Source organism: Sturnira hondurensis, unplaced genomic scaffold (assembly GCF_014824575.4).
Source record: "Sturnira hondurensis isolate 20B ecotype Veracruz unplaced genomic scaffold, ASM1482457v3 Scaffold0008640, whole genome shotgun sequence".
NCBI lineage: Eukaryota > Metazoa > Chordata > Mammalia > Chiroptera > Phyllostomidae > Sturnira > Sturnira hondurensis.
In genome coordinates this window covers 5,231,856-5,255,698 of record NW_028081271.1, presented here as the reverse complement: position 1 = coordinate 5,255,698, position 23,843 = coordinate 5,231,856, and the positions used below count along the sequence as shown (strand labels likewise).

The 23,843-nt window shown below is 50.5% G+C and overlaps 1 protein-coding gene across 2 annotated transcripts in view; it reads left to right on the top strand.

Annotated features, from left to right (window-relative positions):
• ENPP6 (ectonucleotide pyrophosphatase/phosphodiesterase 6) overlaps positions 1-23,843 on the top strand; it is a 73,784-nt gene that overhangs the window by 17,093 nt on the left and 32,848 nt on the right. For both annotated transcript variants that reach the window (XM_037055151.1, XM_037055150.1), the window contains exon 2: positions 12,628-12,807. In XM_037055151.1, the coding sequence (XP_036911046.1) occupies positions 12,628-12,807 (180 nt within the window). The remainder of the gene's footprint in view (positions 1-12,627; positions 12,808-23,843) is intronic.

Genomic DNA, 23,843 nt, shown 5'->3' with positions numbered 1-23,843 from the left:
GAGAGGATTCAACCTCAGACACTCAGCTGCTCATCTCCAGTGGCCAAGACTGCACAGTTGCGAGGAATGGTTTAAACAGGCCTCTTGTGATAAGCCACATCTGGGGTACTGGCCCTGGCCACTGAGACACAACTCCGGACTAGGTGCTCCTAATTGCCCTTGGTTCTGGGGGCCTGGGAGGGCACGGTGATCCCACAAAAGGCGTGGTCCCAGTCCCTCAGCTGTCTTGTGCTCCCTGACACTTAAGAACTCAATAAATGCCTGCTTGTATTTGCTTTAACGTTACTCGGAAACTGCTTTATCCTAAATACTCAGCCAGCTCCTTTTTAAGCTGTTCTTTTCTGATGCCCGCCCCCACTCCGGACAGGCAGGGGGTTGGTTCCTGCTGCCCATCTGTCCAGGGGCACATTTCTGGTCCCTCAGTAAACAAAGAGCCCAAACGGAAGTGGCAGTGGTCACCTCCCACATAGCTCTCCGATTCTCTCTGCCTCTTCTCCGCAGTGCCCATCCACACCCAACCCAGGATTTAAGAACACAAAGCAGAAATAGGGGTAATTAAATATTTTGCAAACTCTCTTGGCTATTTTAAGAGGCAAGTAGACACCCACCTTAAAATGATTATGGTTTGTTTGCCTTTTCACTGAATTCCAAATTGGTGAGTCATCCAGGGCTCTGGTGGTTTAAAACAACTTTTGTATTCCCGAGAGATCTTAGGTTTGGGAGTTTAAGCCATTTATAACGGAGAGTCTGGAAAAGTTCTCAGAAACGACAGCTCCCTCAGGCGGCGTGGTGGGCGGGAGAGGTCTCCTGTTTTAGCCCAGCTTCCACGCCCAGGTGGTTTCGCGGTCGGCAGGAGAATATGCATTTCTTAATAACCTGAAATAAGAAGGCCCTGCTTCTGCCAAACAAGACTACCTTGTATTTTACTCAGCCATACTTTATATCGTTTCAGTTCATTGCCAAATCCAACTACTTCTTCCCCTCACTTGGGTCCCCTTCCTGGGCTTTGGGCCTACTCCGTTCTCTCTGGAAGATTATCGGTGTGAAGACAGCGATGGGCTACAAGCAAGACACCAAGGGCTAGGCTGGGCTAGGGAGGTCCCTGAACCTTATGGTCTCTGGGTTTAGGGTGTTTTTCCTGACAAAATGAGGGGAGCAGTGAGGGCTCCGAGGAGTGAATTCTAGTGCAGTAGTCTTCCTTTTTGTAGTCTGGTGTCATGACGCCCTCTGAACTGCTCTCCCCTAAACTTTCTGACCTGGACTCATACCGAAGGACAGGCATGGTGGGTGTTTGATCTTGTGACCCCACCTCACTGCCATGGCCGCTGAGCCGAACCTGAAGTATAGCTTTGGTTAGCATTTCCATCTTCCCTCAGAGCATGAATCAAGTTTTGTTTTTGTTTTTTAAAAATCTTCACCTGAAGATATGTTTATTGATTTTAGGGAGAAAGAGAGAGAGAGAGAGAGAGAAACAGCAATGTGAGAGAGAAACATCACTCGGGTGCCTCCTGTACATGCCCCAACTGGGGATCTGACTTGAAACCTAGGTATGTGCTCTGACCAGGAATTGAACCTGTGACCTCTTGGTGTACAGGAGGCTGCTCCAATCACTTAGCCACCTAGCCAGCGCAGGAATTGAGTTTTTACATACACTCTTTACTCTGTTAAGACTCAGTGCTATGATTTAAAAAAAGACAGGGGGTGGGGGGAAAAAAAACCCAGCTCATGGTAGGATTTTTGGGATTAGAAACCTAGGCCAGAAATTTCTCTTTAAAATCACATCCTTCACTACCAATTTCCCTGAAGAACAACGTTTAAGTCTTTTTAGGAAATACCTAATGGGCTCCATCCCCCTCCGCATTCTCTGGAACAGCCCGTACAAAGAGCCATGTGAGGAGGGCAGCCTCGGGGAGAAATCCCCGGCATAACCACGAGGAACAATTTATTACATCAATTCCAATCCCCTTTCCAGACAGGCCCGTGCGCCCGCTCCCACACTGAGCTGCCGGGCTGCCTCGGCCTCAGAAGCAGCTGCCGGGCCGAGGGGCCACCCTGGTGGGTCACACACGGAACATCCAGGAAATGAAGTTTTAAAAGAAAGGCAGATCCATTTGTTTGCTTAATCACCTGATCTGTCATTTTGATTCCTATCCATCTTTCTAGATCTATTTGGTGTCAAGTCCAAGTGTTACTAAAGGCCAGGGGTCGATTTCCCCTTGGCCGTCAGTATCTCTGCCATCACGGAAGGAAACACGTGACATGCAAAAAACAGCCTTGCCCGCGGGCCCAGGATGTTGGCAGTGCGTCTCACATTTGTGATTTGACGTCTGTATTTTGAAATGTCGTCACTGTTTTAATTGGCAATGTGTTTTCCTAATCTTTTCTCCCCAGAATTGCGTCTTTTTTGAAGGTAAATTGTCCCTAAATGTTCAGGCCTCTGGAGCTACTTGGCATCAGTTTTCACATGTGGTTTCTATCTCGTTACGTCTCCCATGAGAGGCCCGTCTGCGGTCCCGTGGAGGGGAGTCCTAGGGACTTCCAGCAAACAGTGGCGAGGAGCAGCTTCAGGGCGGAAGCTTCTGGCCACGTGACCACCAGTGCCACGCAGGGAGTGTGGCCTCCCAGGCCTTAGAGGGTGCTGGAAGGACGGAAAATGGCACTTGGTGAAGACATGACTTTCTTACTTGGAGCAAAATCCTCGGGCAATGTCTGATTTTGTTAAGTACAGTTGGGTTGGTATTTTAAGAAAGTGGTTGCTTTGTAAGCCTCAACACTGACCCCACAGCAGCCAAGTCCAGACCACATTTCCATCAGGACACAGCCCTGCAAAAGGTTTCAGGCACCCGGTAAACTAAGGCTTGCCTTCCAGACTTCAGACATGAACACTCGAACAAAAACGAAGACCCCTGGGCTTTTTCAGGCTCTGGGCCGTGTTATACTCTTTCCTGGGATTGTCTCCTAGGAGGACATGCTCCTTCCAAATTAACCTCAAGGGACGTATGACACGATACCTGCATTCGTAAATCATGGATTAGACTCCAGCACCCAACAGTCAACCATTCATTTTATGAAAGGATGTGGGTGGGCAGTGGATCCTCAGCCCCGCACAGCGCCTGACTAGTTCTCATCGGGTAAACGCTCTCTGAGCACACGCTTTGTGCACAGACCAGTGTCCACCATCCGCTCTTCATTTCTACAGAAAGTCTCCTTTGCCTCCCGTGGGCCCAGAGCAGGCACTTGAGCAGAAACCTGAGGACAGTTTAGGAGGCTGGCCAGCCCTGTCTCTATCTGAGATTCCAGGCGGAGGCACACACCAGGTCAAGCACCCCGAGTGGGCACACGCCAGGGACCCCAGAGGTGCAGTCCAAGTGTGGAGCAGCCGTGTGGGGGAGTACCAGGCGAGATCGGAGAGGCACCTAGTGGTGCGTCAGCCAGGAACACGCTCCGCCCCGATCTGGGGCTGTGCCGAGTGAGGAAACCCGCGGCTCTACTGCAGGTGCCCAGGCCGCTGTGCCCAGGCTGGTCCTGACCAACAACCGAGCAAGGTCCGGGTCTAAGTGACAGGTCTGGGTCTGAGTGACCGCCCTTCCTCTACTGGATGACTTGGCCAAAGGACCGCTGTCAACCTGGCCAAAATGTCTCCGCATTGCAAAGGTCCTTTCTGTCCAGTCCCTTGCACGTCCATCTTCTTGCTCAAATGTCAGCCCTTTGCGGATGGAGGGCTCTCCTGCCGTCCTGCCCCCTCTCCTTCCCCCGGAACTTCCCCCAGCAAACTCTGTGTGTGTCTCATCTCCTCCCAGTCCCTTCCGTCTCTCAAGGACCTGGACCAACCCAAGGCCACATCAGGTCCCCTGCAGGTCACGGTGCAGACGTATTGGTCAGATCGTGCACACTAATCTGAGTGCGGGAAATGCCTTTGGTGGAGGCTTTTGAGCGGTGTGACCACACTTTCACTTTAAAAGGCCACTCTGGCTGCGAGGGCACAGGGACTACTGACCAGCGAGGTGAGGGCAGGAGCAGAAGGTTAGGAGCCTCAGCTCAGAACAGAGCCAGGCAAGGAGGGAACTGCCATTCGGCTTTTGACATCAGACTTCTACCCCAGCTGCATTTCCCAAATTCACGCGAGACCTTCTAGTAGCCAGATCCCATGACATCTTTCAACAGCTCTGTGATATTTTACCCTTTGACCCTTCTAGAGAACTGTCTCTCTGTTGGGGTTCTGAGCTTTCTCCCTCCTCTCAACCTCACTTTCTAGTAACTTCCATTGACCTCCCTTTTGCCAGCCCCATCGCCGAGGGGTGCCTCAGAGTTGGGTCCTTGTTCTCCTTTCCTTGCTGTCTCCGCGCCCCCCCCCCGCCCCACCCGGGGTGGTCCCAACCCGTGTGAGTTCTGCTCCCTCACGTCATTTATTGCTAATTCCCCCGTGTCACCCCCTCCACCCCAGACACGGGGCACATCTATTTGACGTCCTTTCCCCTTTGCCTGTTGCGGATATTTCACGTAAACGGAGCCATCTGATATGGGGTCCGGTTGGGTCTGGCTTCCCTCCCCGAACGTGATGCGTCTGACGTGCATCCACAGTGTAGCTCGCACCATGGCCTGTGCCTGTGTGCTGTTGAAGAGCATTTCATCACGTGGACATCAGCCATGTTTTCATAATAAAAAACCCTCAAAGCTACAGAAGCATTGAAACAGTATTATGACTTTTCGTGGGCCCTTCAGGTGATTCTCTGAGCATTATTAACATTTGGAACATTCCTTTTATGTTCTCTTGAGAAAGAAGTGTCGGTTTTGTATGGTTTTTGCTGAACCATTTGAAAGTGAGTTGCTGACCTCGTGACACCTGGCCTCTAAATAATTCAGCATGTATAGAGTATTCTTCAGTATCACCACGGTTATTTTCAGATGTCCCTGGCTGGCCCCAAAGTATCCTTTTTTAACTTTTTTTAAATAAAAAATCAAATCGAGGTTTGAGCAGCACCTTTGGTGGCCGTGTTTCTTTGCTCCCGATTACCCCGGGCCTTCTTGCTTTCTCTGGGCCTTCGTGGTGTTGACGTTCCTGAAAAGCCCAGCCAGTTGTCTTCTAAACTAGCTGAAGTTTGGATTCTTCTGATTTTTCCTGCTGCTGAGATTCAAGTTAAGCTCTGTTTTGGCAAGACTACGAACTTTTTACAACTCCAAATAAGGACAAGGTGTCAGGCACGCTGGGAGAGGGTGATGAGTGTGGACGTGTCCCGAGGTGCCGATGTTCTTCCAGAAGAGGCTCACAGCTGCCCTCTGCTCCGCAGCCCCACGGAGGCCGAGGCTGCAGGGCGCTCTGGTCGGGTTGCACCGTAGGCCTTTTAACTTGTCACTTGTTTTGTGGGAGAGCCTGTCCTTGGGGTACTGGTTTTGCTGTGTGTGTGTCTGGATGGATGGATGGGGGCATTTGGGAACATGCAAAACCTGTGCAAGTCAGGACTCTCTTGAGAATGGAGAAGGAGCAAGGGGCCAAAACCCACAGTCACCGCTCCTGGCAGGGGAGGTCTCTGTGGCTTCTGTATGCAGAGGCATGGGTGCGGGTGGGAGTCCCCCTCTCTGCTGCTCCCTTCTGTGACTGGTGTTCAGGGCAGCCTCAGTTTCTCCCCCAGGGAGGGTGTCTACTCCAGGGCATTTCCTCCCAGCATGAGGAACGAGGGGGCAGGAGTTCGACACCCCCATCCACCCTGGATCTTAGAGAAACTGTGTGTGTTAGGGCTGGGGCACAGCTTAGGACTAATGTCCCCTCACTGTAGCCAGAGCTCAGTCATATAAGGCCCCATGTGGGCCACGTTGGGGGCAGGGGCAGTGGCTCCTAGAAGGAAAAGGGGGTAATAGGAAGGTTAAGCGTCCACTGAAGTGACCATTACCAACTGGATTAAAAAAGAAATCACTGACCTTCACCAAAAGGAGAAAGGGCTGAGGTCAGGGGTAATAAAATACCAAGTGACTAAACAGGAATTAGGAGCAGGGTGGATGAGGACGTGGAATCGCCACAGGAGACTTAGCAGGATTTGAGTCCAGACAGGACCATCACATCCTGTTTCCCAGGCTGCGGAGACCACGGGGGCTGCCTGGGTGCATAGCCGCCTGGCCCCGCTGGTGTGCTCCCCAACTCGACCTGGATCCTTGGCAGGTTCGACATCTCCACCAGCAGCTCTAAGAATCCGGAGGCGCCTTCCAAACGTGAGAGGCGGAAACAGTCACAGGCGGCTCTCAGCTCAGCTCGGCCCCAGCGAGGTTGCGGGTGGTGGAGATTATTGGGAGCGCCAGCAGAGGGCAGTACCGGGCCAGGCATTTCCCAGGCGCGGGGGAGGTGCCTTCTCAGCCAGGATGAGCCCTGCGATTAGTTTCTGAATCTGGCGTTCACCCCTGGCAGACTTTCCTGAGCAAAATGGGGCGATGTTTCTTTTCATTTCCTCCCAGAATTTTGAGAGTCTGCCTCAGACTATGGTGTATAAATACTAAGATTAGGCTGTCCAGCCTTATACCTCCCTAAAAACCATTGATAACGGCACACTATTTGATCACGTAGTGCTTTCAGGGGACTCAGCCGGTGTCGTGTGTTTATGAAATGCTTACTGTGTGCCAGACACCGCGCTGAAGTTTTACTCCGCCTACCCCATTACTTACCTCTGCAAGAAAGTATGATATCTTCATTTTCCGGAGGAGGAAACTGAGGCTCGTTCAAGTTCAGCAGCTCGTGTGATGTTCCCCAGCAGGAATAGGGTTCAGTCTCCAGTCTGCTGGGCCAGAGGCTTCTCCCAGGCCCTCAGTTCCCACCAGTTCTCATCTGTCACCCGATGTTTCTAATTGTCAGTGGAAACGTTCCTCTGTGCCTATGGTGTCTACTGTTTGGACAGAGAAACTGTCGATGCCTCAAAGGGACACTTGTCTCACGGGGCCAAGTGATGAATTGTGCATTTGAGTTACTCTTTTGTCCTGAAGGCAAATTATCTCTCAACACACTTTGTGTACGCTGAGAGCACCCAGAGAGCATTATATACACAAATCGTTAAGTGAGGCACCTTGTTGATTGCAAACAACTTTTGTTTTCCTGCTGCTCATGGATCACAGCCGGTGAGCTGTGGCTTCATTGAGGACCTACACTCTCTTCCTCCTGTGACTTGAGGGGTGGGGGCCTGGTCTCACTGCTCTATGGCCACACCTGGCCCTGGGCAGTGAACTTGAACAGGCCAGCATCACACCTCACACATCTACCCACGGCAAACATAATTAACCACGCTGAAAAAATGAGTTTTCTTCCATTTGCTTCTTATTAAAAAAAAAAAAAAGGTGGGTTGCTCTTTCATTTGTTTTGTGTGTTTTTGTCGATTGGTTGGTTCACACTACATTGAGCCATTGATATTACCGATGACCTCACGCTTCATGAACAGCTGGAGTTGATCATTCTTGACCAGTTCTTGGCCTTAGTGGTTAATCCAATAATATTTTGATTCTGGTCTGTGTTGCTGGAGATGACCCATCAGTCATCCCAGGGTCCACACCAGTTGACAAGCTGGATTGGAGAAAGTGGCATGGATCCAAACCTAACTGAGTCCTCTTTTCTTACTGAATTGAACTTCCCATCCTCACCCTTGCAACTCTGTCCCAGTCATGAGGGGGGCGGGTAGCACAGGGAAGATGACAGCAACCCCATGCTCTAAGGCAAAGGGAACTCCCGTTGTGGGGAGAGAAGAGAGCAGAGAAGGCCCCCCCTCCTCCTGCAGCAGACAGGATGAGAAGGTGGTGGAGCCTGTTTTTTGCCAATGTAATCACTCCCAGTGGTGTGAGGCACTGGGCCAGTCCAATGTCCCTGTGGGAGGGGTGGGAGTGGGGGGAGGCGGGGGCGGGGGAAAATGGACAATTTATGATCAGGGAGAGGGTGGGGGAGCTTCAGGACAAAGGTGCTGGCTGTATCTCTCTCCCATGTGAAGAATGTGACCAGAAACAAGTTTCCCCTCCAAATACCTTCCATCCGTAGAAGTCCCTGGAAGTGCTCAGTATGATGGACATGTGTCTCAAAAGACATTCCGTCTTAAATGCCATAATCCGGTCAGGCTCCCCTCCAACTCTTCACAGAGGTGAGGATGGATCAAACTGCCTGGACCTTTCTTAGAGCTTTGGTAAAAATTCACTTTCCAGAACTGAAACGTGTTTAAATGAAAATGCCAAGTTTACATTTCTATCCTCCTTATGCAGGAAAATAAGTTTCACCTCTTTTTCTGCGTTTTGGTTGTTAAATGATGGCACCAAGCTAGTACCCCCCCAGCAAAATCAAACAGTGCTTTCTTTGGAGTCCCGTGACCTCAAAACTGTGAGCAAAACACGTCTCTAATCAAAAATCTCTCCCCTTTGAACACGGCGGGTTATTTTTGTAGCAGTCTGCACCTCACCCTGTAATCAAAGCCTGTTATCTCGGTCTTGCAATATTTGTGATTCAGAATCTAATCATGACCGTGTCTGGCACATACATCAGTAGCTGCATTTAAAGGGGAGCAAATTGTGAACTTCTCTTTCAGCTTGATCTCGCATATTGCATTTGGAACTACTTCCTTAACATAGCAAATTCCGTCTTTGAACAAATTAAGAAAATAGGATGTATTCCCCGGTGGAAGCGAACCATAAAGCAAATTCTGATTCGTGACTCGGGGGGCTTTGAGCAGTGTGTTGTTCATTTTCTTCAAGTCTCGGGGCGTCATGTATTTATTTGAAAATTTACTAACCAGAGTCTAAACTAGTCTTGAGACACTGCAAATGCTCAAGTGCTCAGAGGAGGCCGGTCGTGGGAACGTCTGCCTTACAGAACCTCCTCAGGCTGCCGGGCTCTGAATCGGGTCTATAATTACTTTCTGGAACCACGTCAATTTGAGGTGATGGGTATACGTTTGGTCTCTAAAAGGCACTCATTAACTTGAGACCCAAAGGTTTCAGAGCTTTGGGAGACTGTGTTCACAGCTGGCCTATTCCCAGAGGGAGAGGAAACGTAAGATTCCTTTCTGCCTGGCTAGCTCCCTTGTCCGGCAGCACTCGCTGTGAGCAATAGTTACGGTAATGGAGTGCAAGAGACAAGTGTGCATCTGGCTTTTCGGAGACCTGGGAAACTTCGTGTGGTTACTTCAGTGAGAGTCTCAGAAGCAGACCTGGATTTGGACGCAGTTTCTATTAAAACAGCCTGGCCCTGGTGGGTGGGTGAGAACCCTATTTCGGGAGTGGGGCTGGCGCTGGGAAGGGTACGGCTTTGGATCAGGGCCTTGCCCTTCCAGTAGCTGCGTGGGCCAGGTCTTGTCACCCAGCCATTGTGAGCCTTTGTTCTCCCACCTGCAACGTGAGAGTAATGCCATCTCTTGGAGTCACAATAAGGACTAAATGAGATGCGAGGTTGAGGCCCCTAGTTCCAGACACACAGGAGGTGGTCAAGAACTGGTAGCTTATTAGTGAGTCAGTCAGCAAGCTTCTGTCAAATTGGTGTAGGCCTTTGGCCTTCAGGTGAGGATCCCTCCTGCGTCTGGCTTGGCCTCTAGCGCCTCCATTCACCTCTCAAGGTGGGGTGTTACCTGTGTAGCTGATCCCTGGAAGCTTACCCCGGGGCTGACCCGGTCCCCTGAAGTCATCCCATCCTCAGGATGGGAGCGCGCAGATTGCATAACAGCTCGCACAACATGGGCAGCAGCTTCGTCCCTGTGGGCTGGCCGAGTGCTGGGACTGGTGCTGAGTGTCCGCTCTTGTGCCCGTGTTTAGTGCTAGGCCGTGCCCGCAGGGAAGGGCCTGGCCACCTGCCTTGGAGTCTGGCTGCGCTCGCTCCCCTCCTGCTGTGACCCCAGGCCAGTTACCTCTCCAGCCTCAGTTACTTCACCCGTGAAGTGGGCCAGCCGTGGTCTGTCTGATCACTTGCCTGTCACCTCTCCACTGTGCCCATCATCTCCCAGAGCTGGACACACTGTTCCCAGCCTGGATCAGCGTGTCTGTCACACGTGGCTGTGACCGAGACTTCCAGCAGGCGGCCCCAGAGGCCTACCTGCAACTCTGAACACCAGGCACCCGGGTGCTGCCCGTGGGTGAAAACGCGTATGTTCCGGAAGGGTCATCTCCAGGCTCCTCGTTGGCACTTACGTCAACTGTGTTTTATGTTGCTGTGTTTTGAGTGAGTTGAGGTGCCTAAAATGAAACTTTTACACCAATTGTCTGATGCTCAGTAGATGCAGCCCCATTCATCCCAGAAAAGCACCAGGGATGGGTTTAGAAATTGAAGATGATTATTACTTTGTAAAGGTGATTGCACAGCAGAAATTAAGAAAGCGTTTGTATAATTAAATAATTCCTTATTGGCTGTGGAACCTGAGTGTTCGCACCCTCGAAAGCTTTAGGGTTAAGTGAGAAAAAAAGACACATTTCCAAAAACACTGTGTTTGGAAATTCTCATACCAGGGGCTGCCCCCGTTTTCACGTCAGCCCTGCACCTCCCGGCACAGAAGTTAAAGCCCCCCAGGGCTGTCATTTGGGGGAGAAGCGGAAGTGGACCTCCTATACCCCAGCCCTGAAAACCACCTGCGATTCGAGGTTGGTGATGGCGTCGGGAAAGTCCCCGGAGCAGAGGGTCCCCTAAAGCAGTTTCCGCACAGCTCAGAGGAAAATCAAGGAGAGTCGCGGGTGTACAAAACCAGACGTGGGCCAGGTGGGAATACGGAGATGAGAGCTGTTGCAGCCCGACACTGGTCTGTTCTGCCCTTTCAGTCACCACGTTGCCTAGGCAGTAACCGGGAAAGAGCAGGAGGAGCCGGTCGGGCGGGGAAGCAGCTTGGGTAAGAGCGGACTCAGGCCGGCTCGAACCCAGGTGCCGGCCCCATCTGTTCATGCGCCAGCTCCTGTGAGATGCCCTCCCCGCACGTGGGAGGGTGTCAGAGAACACCCAGAGGGAAAAAGGGTCCATATAGGAGACATTTGTCACAGCTGTCATGATTATCTTGCTTTGTGAACAGGGTGAGTGAGCATCGTTAGAATGCTAAAAAAAAAAATCTGGATGCGTGACGGAGTATTTTGAGGAAATACGAAGAAGTTTTACCCAGGAGAGGGGTTCTCTTAATGCCCTCACATGTTGCTATGTGGGAAAAGATAACAAGGTAGTGGGGGCTGTAAGTGTGCCCCCACTTTCAACGAGTTAGAACATGCTAGGTATTACCCTCATCCTCCGAGTGAGTGAACGTCCCCTGATTCTCAGGTCGGAGCTGCCCCCTGGTCCCCATCCCAGCCAGGCCCGCGGAGCCCGGCTCTTTCAGGCAGAGGAGTCTCTGCTGAGTAGCCTCGCACCCCGAGCACTTAGGGCAAGGCCCCACTTACTCAGACTGGCATCTGCACCCCTGGCCCCGGGGGTCGTCCGCAAGGGGCTGCGCGAACGCCGGCCAGAGAAACAAACGAAACCAGCGCTCTCCTAACCGTCGGAGAACTTGCAGTTTCTATTTTAGTTCAAAAACTTATCAGTCCACATATGAGAGCTTTGGTTAGGATCAGAAAACTGATTGTAAAGCTTTTGGTCAAACAGACAGGAAAAGAAAAAGAAAAAAAACCCTACTACGTTTGAATCACTTTAAATTCAAAGCTTGATTGGCATGAAGCCTGGGTTTCTGGGATGCTGACTACAAGGATTATTCCTTTATGCTATGCGGGGTCTCCAAATATCCAAAATCGTACTTTATGGTTTTTCCTTGTTTTTGTTAAAAAAGAAAGCGTGTGCGTGTCGGGCAGGGGCAGCCACGGAGAACCACCGGCAGCAAACAAACACACACCCACTGTGATGAAGTACAGGCAGCTCCGGGAAGCGCATTTCATCCCGGTGCCAAATGGCGCTCACTGACATCGCAGCAATTCCTGATGCCCTTGCCAATGTTTGTGTTGTTTCCACTTTAAAGATGTAACAGATTGCCGCAAGATAAATAATTTAAGCCTTGTATTTCAAAAGAGTCCAAACGCGTGCGTCTTTCACTTCCGGCTTCTCTTCTGGGACGGAGCCGTGCCCGGCGAGAGCAGCCCGGCCGTCTCTGCAGCACTCCACTTGGACGGCTCGCTGTGTTTTTTGCGATGCCGAGTCTATTTTTCGCTGTTCTGTCATTGCTCCGTGCTACAGCGGTAACTCCCCTGATGCGGGAAGAAGGGGGGCACATGCCATACCGTCTGCTTTGATCTTGCAGGGGGACGGCTTGGAAGGGGTGCCCAGACAGAGCGCTCAGGGCTGAGGGCTTAACCCTGGTTCCCCAGGGATCCGCCATTTCCATACTGATTCACGTTGGGGTTCGAGCCATGAGCAGTGAGGCAGATTTTGCACGCGGTGTCCTCGGTGTAACTTAGGACAGCTCCAGCCTTGGCCAATTAACGGAGCACAGAAGGGTCCTAGCCTCGATCAGTTATTGGGCTTCTCACTCCACGGTGTGCCTTTATGGTGCAACTGAGAGAGAGGGGGAACGTCTACGTTTAAAAAAAGGAGAAGCCAGTATTGATTCCTGCTGTCCCGTACTTCCTACATGCGACTGAATGGCTTTTGTACACAGGAGACAAAGATACCGTCTGAAAGTACCTGAACGATACACTGACAAGCTTGGTGTCCTGTTCCCGCAGGCCGACACTGTGAGGTGCACCAGATGACTGGGAACTACATGTGGGACCCCAGCACCAACAAGTCCTTCGACATCGGTGTCAACAGAGACAGCCTGCTGCCGGTCTGGTGGAACGGGTCGGAGCCGCTGTGGGTCACTCTGACCAAGGCCCAAAGAAAGGTCTACATGTACTACTGGCCAGGTGAGCACATCCATGCCCCGCCCACCTTCCGAATCTCCAAACACCCCCCGCGGAGTCGCCGAAGACAAAGCACGTGCGAGATGTGTTTGAAGACCGAGCCAGGGCTTGGAAAATAGGATCTCTATTCGAGGAATATTTCTTAGGACCAAGTTTGTTAGAAAGTTGTTTTGAACTCTCCAACGCCAGGGCAGGCACAATAGCAGCGCCTGGTCCCCCTGGTGTAGCAGTGTGGCTGTGGTGTAGCGTGCGCTTCCTTGCGCAAGGGTTTAGAGGTCCGGGAGAGATCATCATAGGATGCTGATTTGCCTTACAGAAGAATTTGGCACACCATTTCCATAGATCTTGAGTTCTTTTACTATATTCAAAAGGCTACCCAAAGCACTTACAACTTTTTGGCAGTGTATTTCATGAAGTCCCCTTGTGTTAATATCCCATGAGGAACTAAATGACTTTACACAGGGCAAGAAGGTGAGGAATCGTACAAACTGCCCTGGCGGCCGTGAGGAGAAACCCTTATCTTGGCAGGGGAATATCTTTCATTAAGGAGGAGAGGATGGGTGATAACAAGATCATCGTCTTACCACCGTCTTCCCACGGGTGGGCTTTGCTCCTAGACAGGTGGGCAATTTGGCTTGTCCCTGCACATGGCGGCAGACACTACTCTTCCTAACGCTTGATGGAGCAACACTGATGGTAGCCGCTATGGAAGAAGGTGTCAGGGGGGTCTGGAGGAAATGAGGGGCTAACTGCCGAGAAGCAGCGGAGGGCCTCTCGTTGGCTGGGGCTGGAGGCAGCAGCCGCCTGGTAGAATTGTGACAGCCTGGTGGGAGGTGGGGAGGGCAGCAGGCGGGGGCTGGGGCAGGGAAGAGAAGGATGAGTAAGCCGAGGCTGAATCACAGTTGGCCCACACTGAGGACATGTGTCTTCAGCAGGAGTTTGGAAGATGCTGGATGGAGGTGGTCACGTGGAGGGCCGTTCAGGGCGCTCAAGGCTGCCACAGGGCAGAGATTGGCATTGCTTGGTGAGCCTGAAAAGGCTAGCACAGGCTGGGCCACTGGCAGATATGGTTCCAGGGGCTGGGCTAGGGTTTCTTCAGAAGGCACCTGGAGTTCTGCCTGCAGGGCCCCCTTGGCTGACCCGACAAGAAGCTTTTGAGCAAGGGAGAGAGTTCAGAGAACTATATGACCTTAAATGAAGACTCAGCATTTCTCAGAGTTGGACAGGAAGTCAAGGAAGCGAGATGGTGAAGCCTGATCAGCCAAGCAGATCAGGCTGGTGGAGCCAAGCCCGAGGTTCAGCCCAGTGTGGTGCGGCCTGAAGCCAAAAGATGGGGCTGCACTTTGAGGTCATTCTCAGAAACCATTGTCAACAGTACAAGGGCTCAAACGCATAGACACAGGAGAGTGAACAGACTGGGCTGCCTCAGGGCCACCTTCACACAAACTCGAGGACGGTCAAGGTGAATACTGCCCCAATGCCACAGAGTCATCTTCCACGGCATCTGGCCAACTTAACACTCTCTATAGAGGGACTTTTAAGAACTCCTCCCCCACGATCTCTCCCCAGCTCTGCACAGGACTCCTCCACACGTGATCTCCCGCTGATGGCCTTTGGGAGATCCACGGATGACAATAGTCGGGGAAAGAAGGGGGAAGATCCCAGAGGGGGGCAGTTGCCGTATTCCAGACTTTTCTCCGAGGAGTGGTGCTGGAGCACTATTCTTTATCTCCTGCGGAAGAATTTGGCCCCTTAATGATAACGAACAACTTGAATGTATAGATCACGGGGTACCTAAAAAAAATCTCAAAGCCAATTTGCATGCAAAATATCTCATCGCTCCTCCAAAGCAGCTCCTTACCGATGAGGAAGGGTGGGCCGCTTCCTTTGATTCCCAGTTCTACAGCTAAGGGGATATGACGCCTTAGGGTCAGTTTGTAGTGGTAACTATCAGGAGGCAAGGAGCTCAGAAGACAGCCTCCTAGAATTTCCTCAGTGACCTCAATGAGGATTAGCTCGAGATCTAGTCGTGTTGAACCTGGAGAGAAGTCAGGTGAAAAGTCTCTTGTTTCTTAGATGCCGCCCAGTGCTAAACTGGATGCGCAAATGAAGGCTCTCTGGGAGCTGGGGCTCTCTCATGGCCCTGCCGCCTGGCCCAGCCAGCATGGCTTGGGCACCTTCCATTCCTACTGGCTGATGGCTGAAGGGCTCTGGGTCGCTGTCCCCTTTCTCCCTTCCCCTGGGTCCCCTCCAGCCGCGGTGGATAGCACAGTGCATGTTCATCTGTCTCAGCGAGATGAAGTGAAGGGCGGTGGCGTTTCTTCTAAACAGGACTTGATCTTGTTTTTCTTCTCAAATCCTCCTCTTCCTTCTCTCCTCCCCCCAGGACATTGCACAGACCTCTCGATGAGGCCTGGAAAGTCTTCCTTGCTCCGGTGGGCTGTGTTATGACACTCCGAGTCTCGCCGTTAAGTCAATGTTTAGAAGTGCAGACAGTAGTTCAAGTCTCCCCGTCAGGTAGATAAAGCAGCAGGACTGAAAAATTGATCAGCTGCGGGGAGTCCAAAACACCGCGCCTCGGCCGGGAGAAAGAGGATAGTGTAAACAGACCCTTTGTTCTCCCACTCGGTGGTGCCGCTGAGCTGGGCAGGGAGCAGTGTCCCTCAGGAGGCGCTCCCAGGCTCCAAGTTAGATATTTTTGGGGGGAGGCCCAAAGAAATCAGCAGGCACTGCATAGCTCGGACCTAGTGGTTTTTGCAAAGGGTGAGAGCTGATTACGTGTGTCCTTTGCTGGTTTTCTTCCCTTGCTCCGTCCCTGTGGTTTGACGTCAGAGGAATCCTATGGAGGGGGAGAAGGAAGGAGTTCCTGCATTCACTTCGTGGGGAGCGTGGCACAAAGCAGAGAAGGACGTGTTTGGGGGCCATCGGGGCTGCCTTACACAGTGGTGGCCATTTCTGAGTTTGTCTTGTGGCTGTCGAGGAACACAAACAAGGAGCGAAGGAGAGGAACCTTTGAGGAGTCTGTGGTTCAGACTCTCTGCAGTGAGTGTGTGAGGACTCGAAGTGCCGCCTCTCATTGTGCCTGTGGCAACGTTAACTCCCGACCACCAAGCAGTCTGGGGGCGACCCTTCACTGGGCCCTGAGAGCGTGCTGGGTGTGGTCCCACACTCGTCTGCTGGCCTCTTGCTGTCTGTCCTATGCAGGTGTTCCGGGGAATAAGACACCTTCTACGTGGGGAAAAGACACATCTGCCCCTGGCTTCCCCACCTCTCTGTCCATCGGTGAGCTGGGTGGGCAGCTAATGGTGGGGCTCTGACTCAGCGTCTGTCAGGTTTGCTTGGTAGAATGAAGGCAGTTTCACCGGGACAAGCAAGGAGGCACACACAGGCTGTCAATCAAGAGCTGTGGGTTCTGCACAGTGTCCTGGCCTTTCCTGCTGTGACAGCTCCCCTACGACCTTCAGGTGGGCTGTGCTTGGGCACAGGGACAATTAGGAGCCAGCGGCAATCACACAAATACGGGAGTTAATGTGATGGCCAAGTTCTTAGACTATATGTGTGTGACTTCGAACATTTGGAGAAAACCTGGGATTTTGTTTTCCAGGTGGATAGTTGGCATTGCAAATGCAAGGGATCCAGATTTCCAGTACATTTTCCAATCGCTTCACCAATTTAGCATCAGAGTTTAAGACGCACATAATTTTAGCCCCGGCTGGTGTGGCTCAGTGGATTGAGTGCTGGACTGTGAAGCAAAGGGTCACTAGTTCGATTCTCAGTCAGGGCACATGCCTGGATTGCAGGCCAGGTCCCTGGTGAGGGGCATGGGAGAGGCAACCACACATTGATGTTTCTCTCCCTCTCTCTCTCCTTCCCTTCCCCTCTCTCTAAAAATAAATAAATAATATCTTTAAAATAAAAAAAGACATACATAATTTTAGAACCAGGAAAGGCCTTAGAATGCAATTTACTGGTTCCTGGACTCGTTCATCCAGAGGTCTTTAGGAAAGTGATCATGACCGTGGAGTCCCTCTCCAGAAAAACACACCCATGCACATACTACACTCCCAATTCTGGGCTCTTGTAACACAAGAGCCTACAATGACGAGGATTCTCACCCAATGGCAATGCAGACATCTGTAATATCTAATTGACTCAATCTTTATATGTGCTGTAAACAGTGCTAAAAATTCACCCAAATATCCAGTGAATAACCTGGATAAAACTCGCCTCGCTGATGTTGTCTGTCAACGTCAGCAGGGAAAAAATTGTCATTTCCAGTTGAGGTTGTTCCCAAGAAGTGATCTTCAAAAGCATTCTGCAGGATTTTAGGCATTGGCCTTCCTGCTTCGGAGAAACTGAGGGGGCGTGGCCTCTCTGGGCCGCTGCCCGTGGAAGCCACTCCCCCCGCGGGGGTGGGGGTGGGGTAGTTTTCACAGCTGTCCAGATCATGCAATCTCCTTCTGTAGGATGGTGTCTTGCCCAAAAGGGCTCACGGCGTCTCCGTGGCATCCATTATGGTAATTAGAAAGCCTTACAGACAAATCCAGGGATGAAGTTTCATTCTTCGCAAATCTGTGTCTTCATAAAACATCTTAAAAGGGTGTGACTTGAGGCCTGGGAATAAGCTCTCTGGAGACAGCTGTGAGCAAAACCAGATACAGGCCCTTCGCACCCCTGAGAATTTACCATCCAATCAAGGAGACAGATGGTGATCTCCCACTAGCCCAGATAAACGTGAAAGTGCACTTGTTAGCCGTAGCATGGTGAAAAGCAGGCTGCATCATGGAATCATTTCGTAAGGGATCTGGTTTCACTTGGGGGTGTGACGTAACACCTGTGAGGGTGATGAGGTGGGGGAGCGAGAATGGGCGTGTTGGGGGGGACAGAGCATCCACAGGGGAGGAACAGCATGTGTTAGGGTCCTGGAAGGGATGGGAGAAGCATGGGAGTTTCAAGAAACTGAGACGGGGGGTGGCACAGGTGCTGTGGGTGAGGTGGAGAGAAGCCGAGGCCAGGCCAGGCTCTGCGGTTCAAGCTGAAGAATTTGTTCTTCTCCTGAGATGGTTGGAAACCCATTGGAAGGTTTCCGGGAGGAAGGTGGCAGTGTCATCAGGCATTTTGACAAGATTGCTCTGGCTGCCACGTGGAGAGTGGAATGTGTGCGTCTGCCACGGGTGGACAAGGGGTGACCGGCCACTCGGGGAGTCACTGTGGGAGCCTAGGGAGGAGGTGGGAACAGCTGGGACCAGGGTAACCGCGGTGGTGAGACATGGACGGATTGCCAGGACCTCGGGGTCGGACTGGATTGGGATTCAGGGACTGAGCCAAGGCTGGGGAGGACCCTGTGCTCCTCCTGCGCCAGCGGCCTCCCCAGGCTTGCCAGCAGCCCCTCAGAGCATGGGGAGGGAGCCCAGAGGGAGGGGCCCAGCGTCGGTACTTCCCAAATTAAATCAACCCTCAGAAGAGAATGTTGAACTCTTGGCTCTTGGTGGCTGAGGTCCCCCTGCACCCATTTCTTGGGTGGTGCCAAACACTTCCTGGTCAGTCAGTGGGCAGGCAGGCTCAGTCCCCAATGCTGTGCCCTTCCTGGCTGGGTTGGTGGGCCGCTAGCTGTCTGATTCAGCGTGTGCTGGGTCACAGAGATGGCACTTCCCCTGCCCCCCGAGCCCCTGGTGGGCAGAGAGCCCTGCTGGCTCCTGTCCTCTTGCCGTGCTCCAAGTACTGGGGTCCTTGGGGACCCCGGGGACATTCAAAGCAAAGAGCCAGAACATGGATTCTAGACCACTTCAGCCACTTCCTTGCTGGGGACAGTCCCTTCATTTATTTCTCTGTGCTCCAGTGTCATTATTTGTCCAACAGGGGTGTCCCATGTCCCTCTCAGGATGGCTAGCATGTGAAAAGAGGTGGGGTATGCAGAGTGTGTGACCAGAGTAGGTGCTCAATCCACCCTCTGTCCCCAGATTCCAGAACAAGAGCTCAGAGTCCCACGGGAAGTGCCCTGACCCAGGTCCCTCTTGGCCCCAACTAAGAATTCTTGGATTCACATCAAGAATCCAAATAGACACTTCAGCAGAGACCACAGAGCGAAATGCAAGCCCTAGTTTAACTCCCCAGGAGAATTCTGGGAGAGGCCATCAAGGTCAGTAAGGGACCGGAGGGGCATTCCCAGAACAGGGGCGGACAGCCGGAGCTGGCCACTGGGGTGTTGGAGAAGGGGGGAGGACAAAGCCTGGCTTCTTCACGTCTTGGAGGGGGGGGGCAGAAACACACAGCCACACGCAGAGGTGGAGCTTAACCCTGGGCAGTGTGGCCACCACACTGGCCCCTGGTGGTCGGCCCAAGGATTGCAGCGAGGAGGCTTTGTGCGGCCAGCACACACTGCACCCACTCTTGGTCCCAGTGTTCCTTGGAGTGGCTCAGGGCCACCTCAGAGGTCAGGAACCAAGGACCCCCCAGACACACAGGGAAAAGGCAGTTCAACAGACTTGGAGACCACAGGCTGGGGCTGGAGGGACTGGGGTCAGGGCTTCTGGGCAGGTGTGAGAGCTCCAGCAACCCGCTACAGCGCTCAGCTCTGCTGCGGAGGGATCTGCAGCGCGTTGCATCCCGAATCGACCCTGTCTGTTGTGACCCAAGTACCAGGGAAACACCTGTTCAGAGAAGGAGGCTGTGTTGAGAATAGCGTGTGTTGCAGAGGGCACGATGGCTTTCCGTGGCGGTTGGGGGTGGGCATGATCTCACTGTAATTACGTGACCGTTTGCAAGATGTGGAGATCTTGAAGCATATGTCTCAGCCCCGATAGTGTATCTGAGGGGCCCCAGGGACCCTAGTCCAGCAGTGGTCACGCATTCCTCACCTGGGGAGGAGGGAGGCCCTGACCCCAGCCCCGAGACTTCCCCCATGGAAAGCCAACCAACCAGCAGATGCAGAGATTAAACCCCCATCAGCCTCATTAAGCCTTTGCTGTGGCACCGCCACCGACCTCCTGCAGCGGGGACTCAGCAGGGGTTAGGCATCCGTCCCTCCTCACCCTGGTTTCCCATCGGTCACTTCTGATGCCCACTGAGTCATTCGGTTCAGTTTCGGAATCTGCTCTAATGGACGAGTTGCTTCTCATCTCATTCATCTCCCGGGCTTGCTCTCTGTCCCTGAACACAAGGCCAGTCTTTGGCAGCATCCTGCATCAGGCCAGCCCACCGCCCTCTGTCTCCATCAGAACACAGACACCACCAGACATCTCTCAACCCTGGAGGCCCACCAACCTGGGGGATCAAAGGCCCCCTTTCCCCAAGGATGCATTCCCACCAGCTCCTGGGCCTCAGCTGCATTTTCCTGGAAAAGGATCCATGTTTCTAAGTGAGTTAATTGGCTTAGCTGTTTTAATAAGCTCTCCTGAGACCTACATTCAACAGTTGTACACCTGCCTCATATCACAGAAAATGCAGCACACGGGTTATTGTTACAAGACGTGTCAAAGTTGGCAAACAGAGCTGCACTCGGACCGTGAGACCTGTGCTCCAGGAAGCTGCAGAGAAGTGCTTTTTATGGGCTCAGCTTGGTGGTCCTGGGGGAGAGTTGTGTGGAAGCAAGGGAGGTGCAGGGAAGCAGTGTGTGTGCTGATAACACACCGAAGTTGGGAGAGCCCAGCAGGATTGGCCAGCAGGGAGACGTGGGGCCGTTCCGTCTCCCACCCGTGGCTTGTGTTTTCTCTCTGGTAAAACAAAGGTGCCTGATGGCAGGCTGCTCCGGAGGCGTCCTCAGGGCAATGCTAGAGCTGTAGATGCCATAGCTTTGCATAATTATTTCGACAATGTTGTGGCCCCTGGCCGTCAAGCGTTGTGGCAAAATAGGTATGTTACAATAATTTTGATGACAGAAGTTAAGTCAATTCCTATTTCATAGAGTAGATTCCTATTTCAGGGGTCTTCAAACTGGGTTCCCAAGGGTTTACAAGAACAAGATTAGTTTTAAGGGAACCCATTCTAAAAGCCTCAGCTTTCACATGTATTGTGAAAGTTGTCCTAAAACATGTCCTTTACCTACTTTGCGTAAGAAGGAAACATCCCTGAACCATCGAGAACCTTATGAGGTGCATTGCACCGGTCTATGAAAGCTTCTATGCACACACAAAAAAAGACCAAAAAAGTTGTGTAAAAATTGAATGTACCTAGTGATAAAAATAACAAAAGTTTTTTAAAAATCAAGTATTTTCCAATTCTTTTTTATTATTTAAGAAAACCTTCATTGAGTTGTCAGCTAAAACATTATTTAAAAATTTATGATGATAGATCACTCTGTGAATGTTGGCATTCCAGAAACACTTCAAAGAATCCAATGCCATCGGTACAACAAGCCACTTTTATTTCCATCTACTTATTTATGTGAACAACTTCCTTAATACTTCCATTTTAACAAGTAAAAATAGAATGGATTCTGAACATGTCTCACGCTAGAGATCAGTCATATTCATCCATGGATATATGAATTAATTTTTAAAAGCACACCTATGTCTTTCATTATGAGATTCATTTTTTTAATGTCACTTTTTAGGTTTGACAGTTATTTATTGAAATTTGGGGTCCGCTTGGGAGAATGCCAAGATAGGTTGTTCTGAAACTGCTCTTTTCTCTGACAACAACCAGAAAGTTTTCTGGGATGTGTGCATGAGTGTGATGGACAAGATGCACACCGGGACCTGGAGAAAGAGTGTGTCTGGCAATCGGCAGCATGTCTGCCTTCCGGGCCAACACTGGTCTCAAAAGCAGCAGGTAAGGAGCCTTTGAAAGAATGAGCAGAGAGGGGAAAATGACAAAAATTGGAGTTCACAGACCCCCAAGGAGAAGAGACCTAGTCAACACCCCAGGCTGTCAGCTGGACATTAAAAGGCAGTAAACATTCTAGGAATAAGAATCAAAATGGAAAAGAGATGACTTTCTGAAGTCTGCACCTTCTCTGACTGAATTTACTCTGGATTGTGTTGGTCTGTCTGCCCGAGCTTAGGGGCACATCACGAACAAGAGCGCACACTCTCTAAAAGAAGATAACATAAAAAGCATCAAATGATACCTATAATTTTACATATAGGGTATGCAGCATTCAATTGCAAACAATAACCAGAATATAGGAAAACAAGAGCTGACTGAAAAATCAAGAGGAAAAAAAAGCAGACAACAGACCCAGAGATGGTCCTGATGTTAGACATGGACTCTTGGAGCACCATGATGAAGGAACTGAATGACAGAGTGGAAACGTACCTGTAGTAAACTGAATTTTTTAAATTTATTTATTTATTTATTTATTTATTTATTTATTTATTTATTTCTAGGCAGAGGAAATGGGAGGGAGAAAGAAAGAGGAGAGAAACGTCAATGTGTAGTTGCCTCTCACACACCCCCTACTGGGGAACTGGCCCGCAACCCAGGCATGTGCCCTGACTGGGAATCGAACTGCTGTCCCTTTGGTTCATAGTCCGGGACTCAATCCACTGAATCACACCAATTCCACACCTGCAATTGTTTCCTTAGAAAGTGAATTCTAGAACCGAAGATGGCTACCCAGTTTAAATGTGAAGAGGCAAAAAAGATGAAGAAGGTAGAAAAGAATGTAAGAGACACGCGGGACCTAGTGAAAAGGACATAGAAGACATACCCACAGAGAGTGAGACACAGGTAATATCTGAGAGATAATGACTGAGGGTTCCCCAAAACAGACAAGAGATATCAAACCCTAGATTCCAGAAGTACTTCGGAACTTGGGTGAGAACATCACGAATTTAAGGACTGCTGGAAACCACAGGTAATGAGGAAATCTTAAAAACAATCAGAGAAAATTGTTCAAAGGGGTGGTAATAAGACTGACAGTGGACTTTACAAAAGAAACATTGGAATCTAAAAAGACAATGGAATGATGTCCTCAAAGTGGTATGATACACTACAGATCAACACGAAATTCTATATCCAGTGAAGATATCTTTCCAAAAGAAAAGCAAAATAATGGGCTTTTCTAGAAACAAAGAAACCTGAATTTATTGCCAGCAGGTATAAAGAACATATTTGTGATTCTCTTACTTTTTTAACAAAAATGTTTAAAAAGTATCAATAAAAACTAAATTTAAAAAACGTAAACAGAAAAAAGCTTATAAAATAAAGATATAAAGAAAGAAAATATTTTTGTGCAGCCATACAATGTGTTTGCATTTTAAGCGTTATTATAAATGAGTCAAAAAGCTTCACAATTAGAAGTTTATAAAGTAAAAATGTTATAGTGCACTAAGGCTAATTATGAATAAAGAAAGAAAATATTTTATGAATTTGGTGCAGGGTGAGTGGATGGTGTTCGTAAAGTCTACAGCTGTGTACCGTCACATCCTAGTCCTCACCCTCACTCCCTGACTCAGCCAGCGCGACCTCCGGGCCCACTAGCTCCGTTCACGTGAGTGTCCCAGGCAGGTGCACCGTTGTTTCTCTTTTGTATCATGTTTTTATTGTACCTCTTCTGTGTGTAGACACCTGCCATCGTGTTACAGCTGCCTGCAGTTGTCAGTAGAGTAGCCTGCTCCGCGGGTTTTACCATCCCACCCGAAAATCCCATGAGTACCAGTGCCCATCTTCTCCATCACTTCACATTTTGTAGAAATCTACCTGGCTACATAGCCATAGCCACTGGTTTGTATTTATTGGTCCAGGGTAAAATGTTTCTCCAGCCCTTTCTTTTTAACCAGTCGGTGTATTTATATATATTTTTTAAGTTATTATATTTTTATTTATTTATTTATCTTTAGAAGGGAAGGGAAGGAGAGAAATATCAATGTATGGTTGCTTCTGGTGCATCCCCTGCTGGGAACTGGCCCCTGCTGGGAACTGGCCTGCAACCCAGGCATGTGCCCTGATGGGGAATAGAACCGCGACCTTTTGGTTCGCAGGCCCGCGCTCAATCCACTGGTATTTATTTATTTTTTAAATTTTCTCTACATGGTAGTATATATTTGAGTTTTAAATTTTTATCCAGTCTGACCATCTCTCAGTTTTAAAGAAAGTGT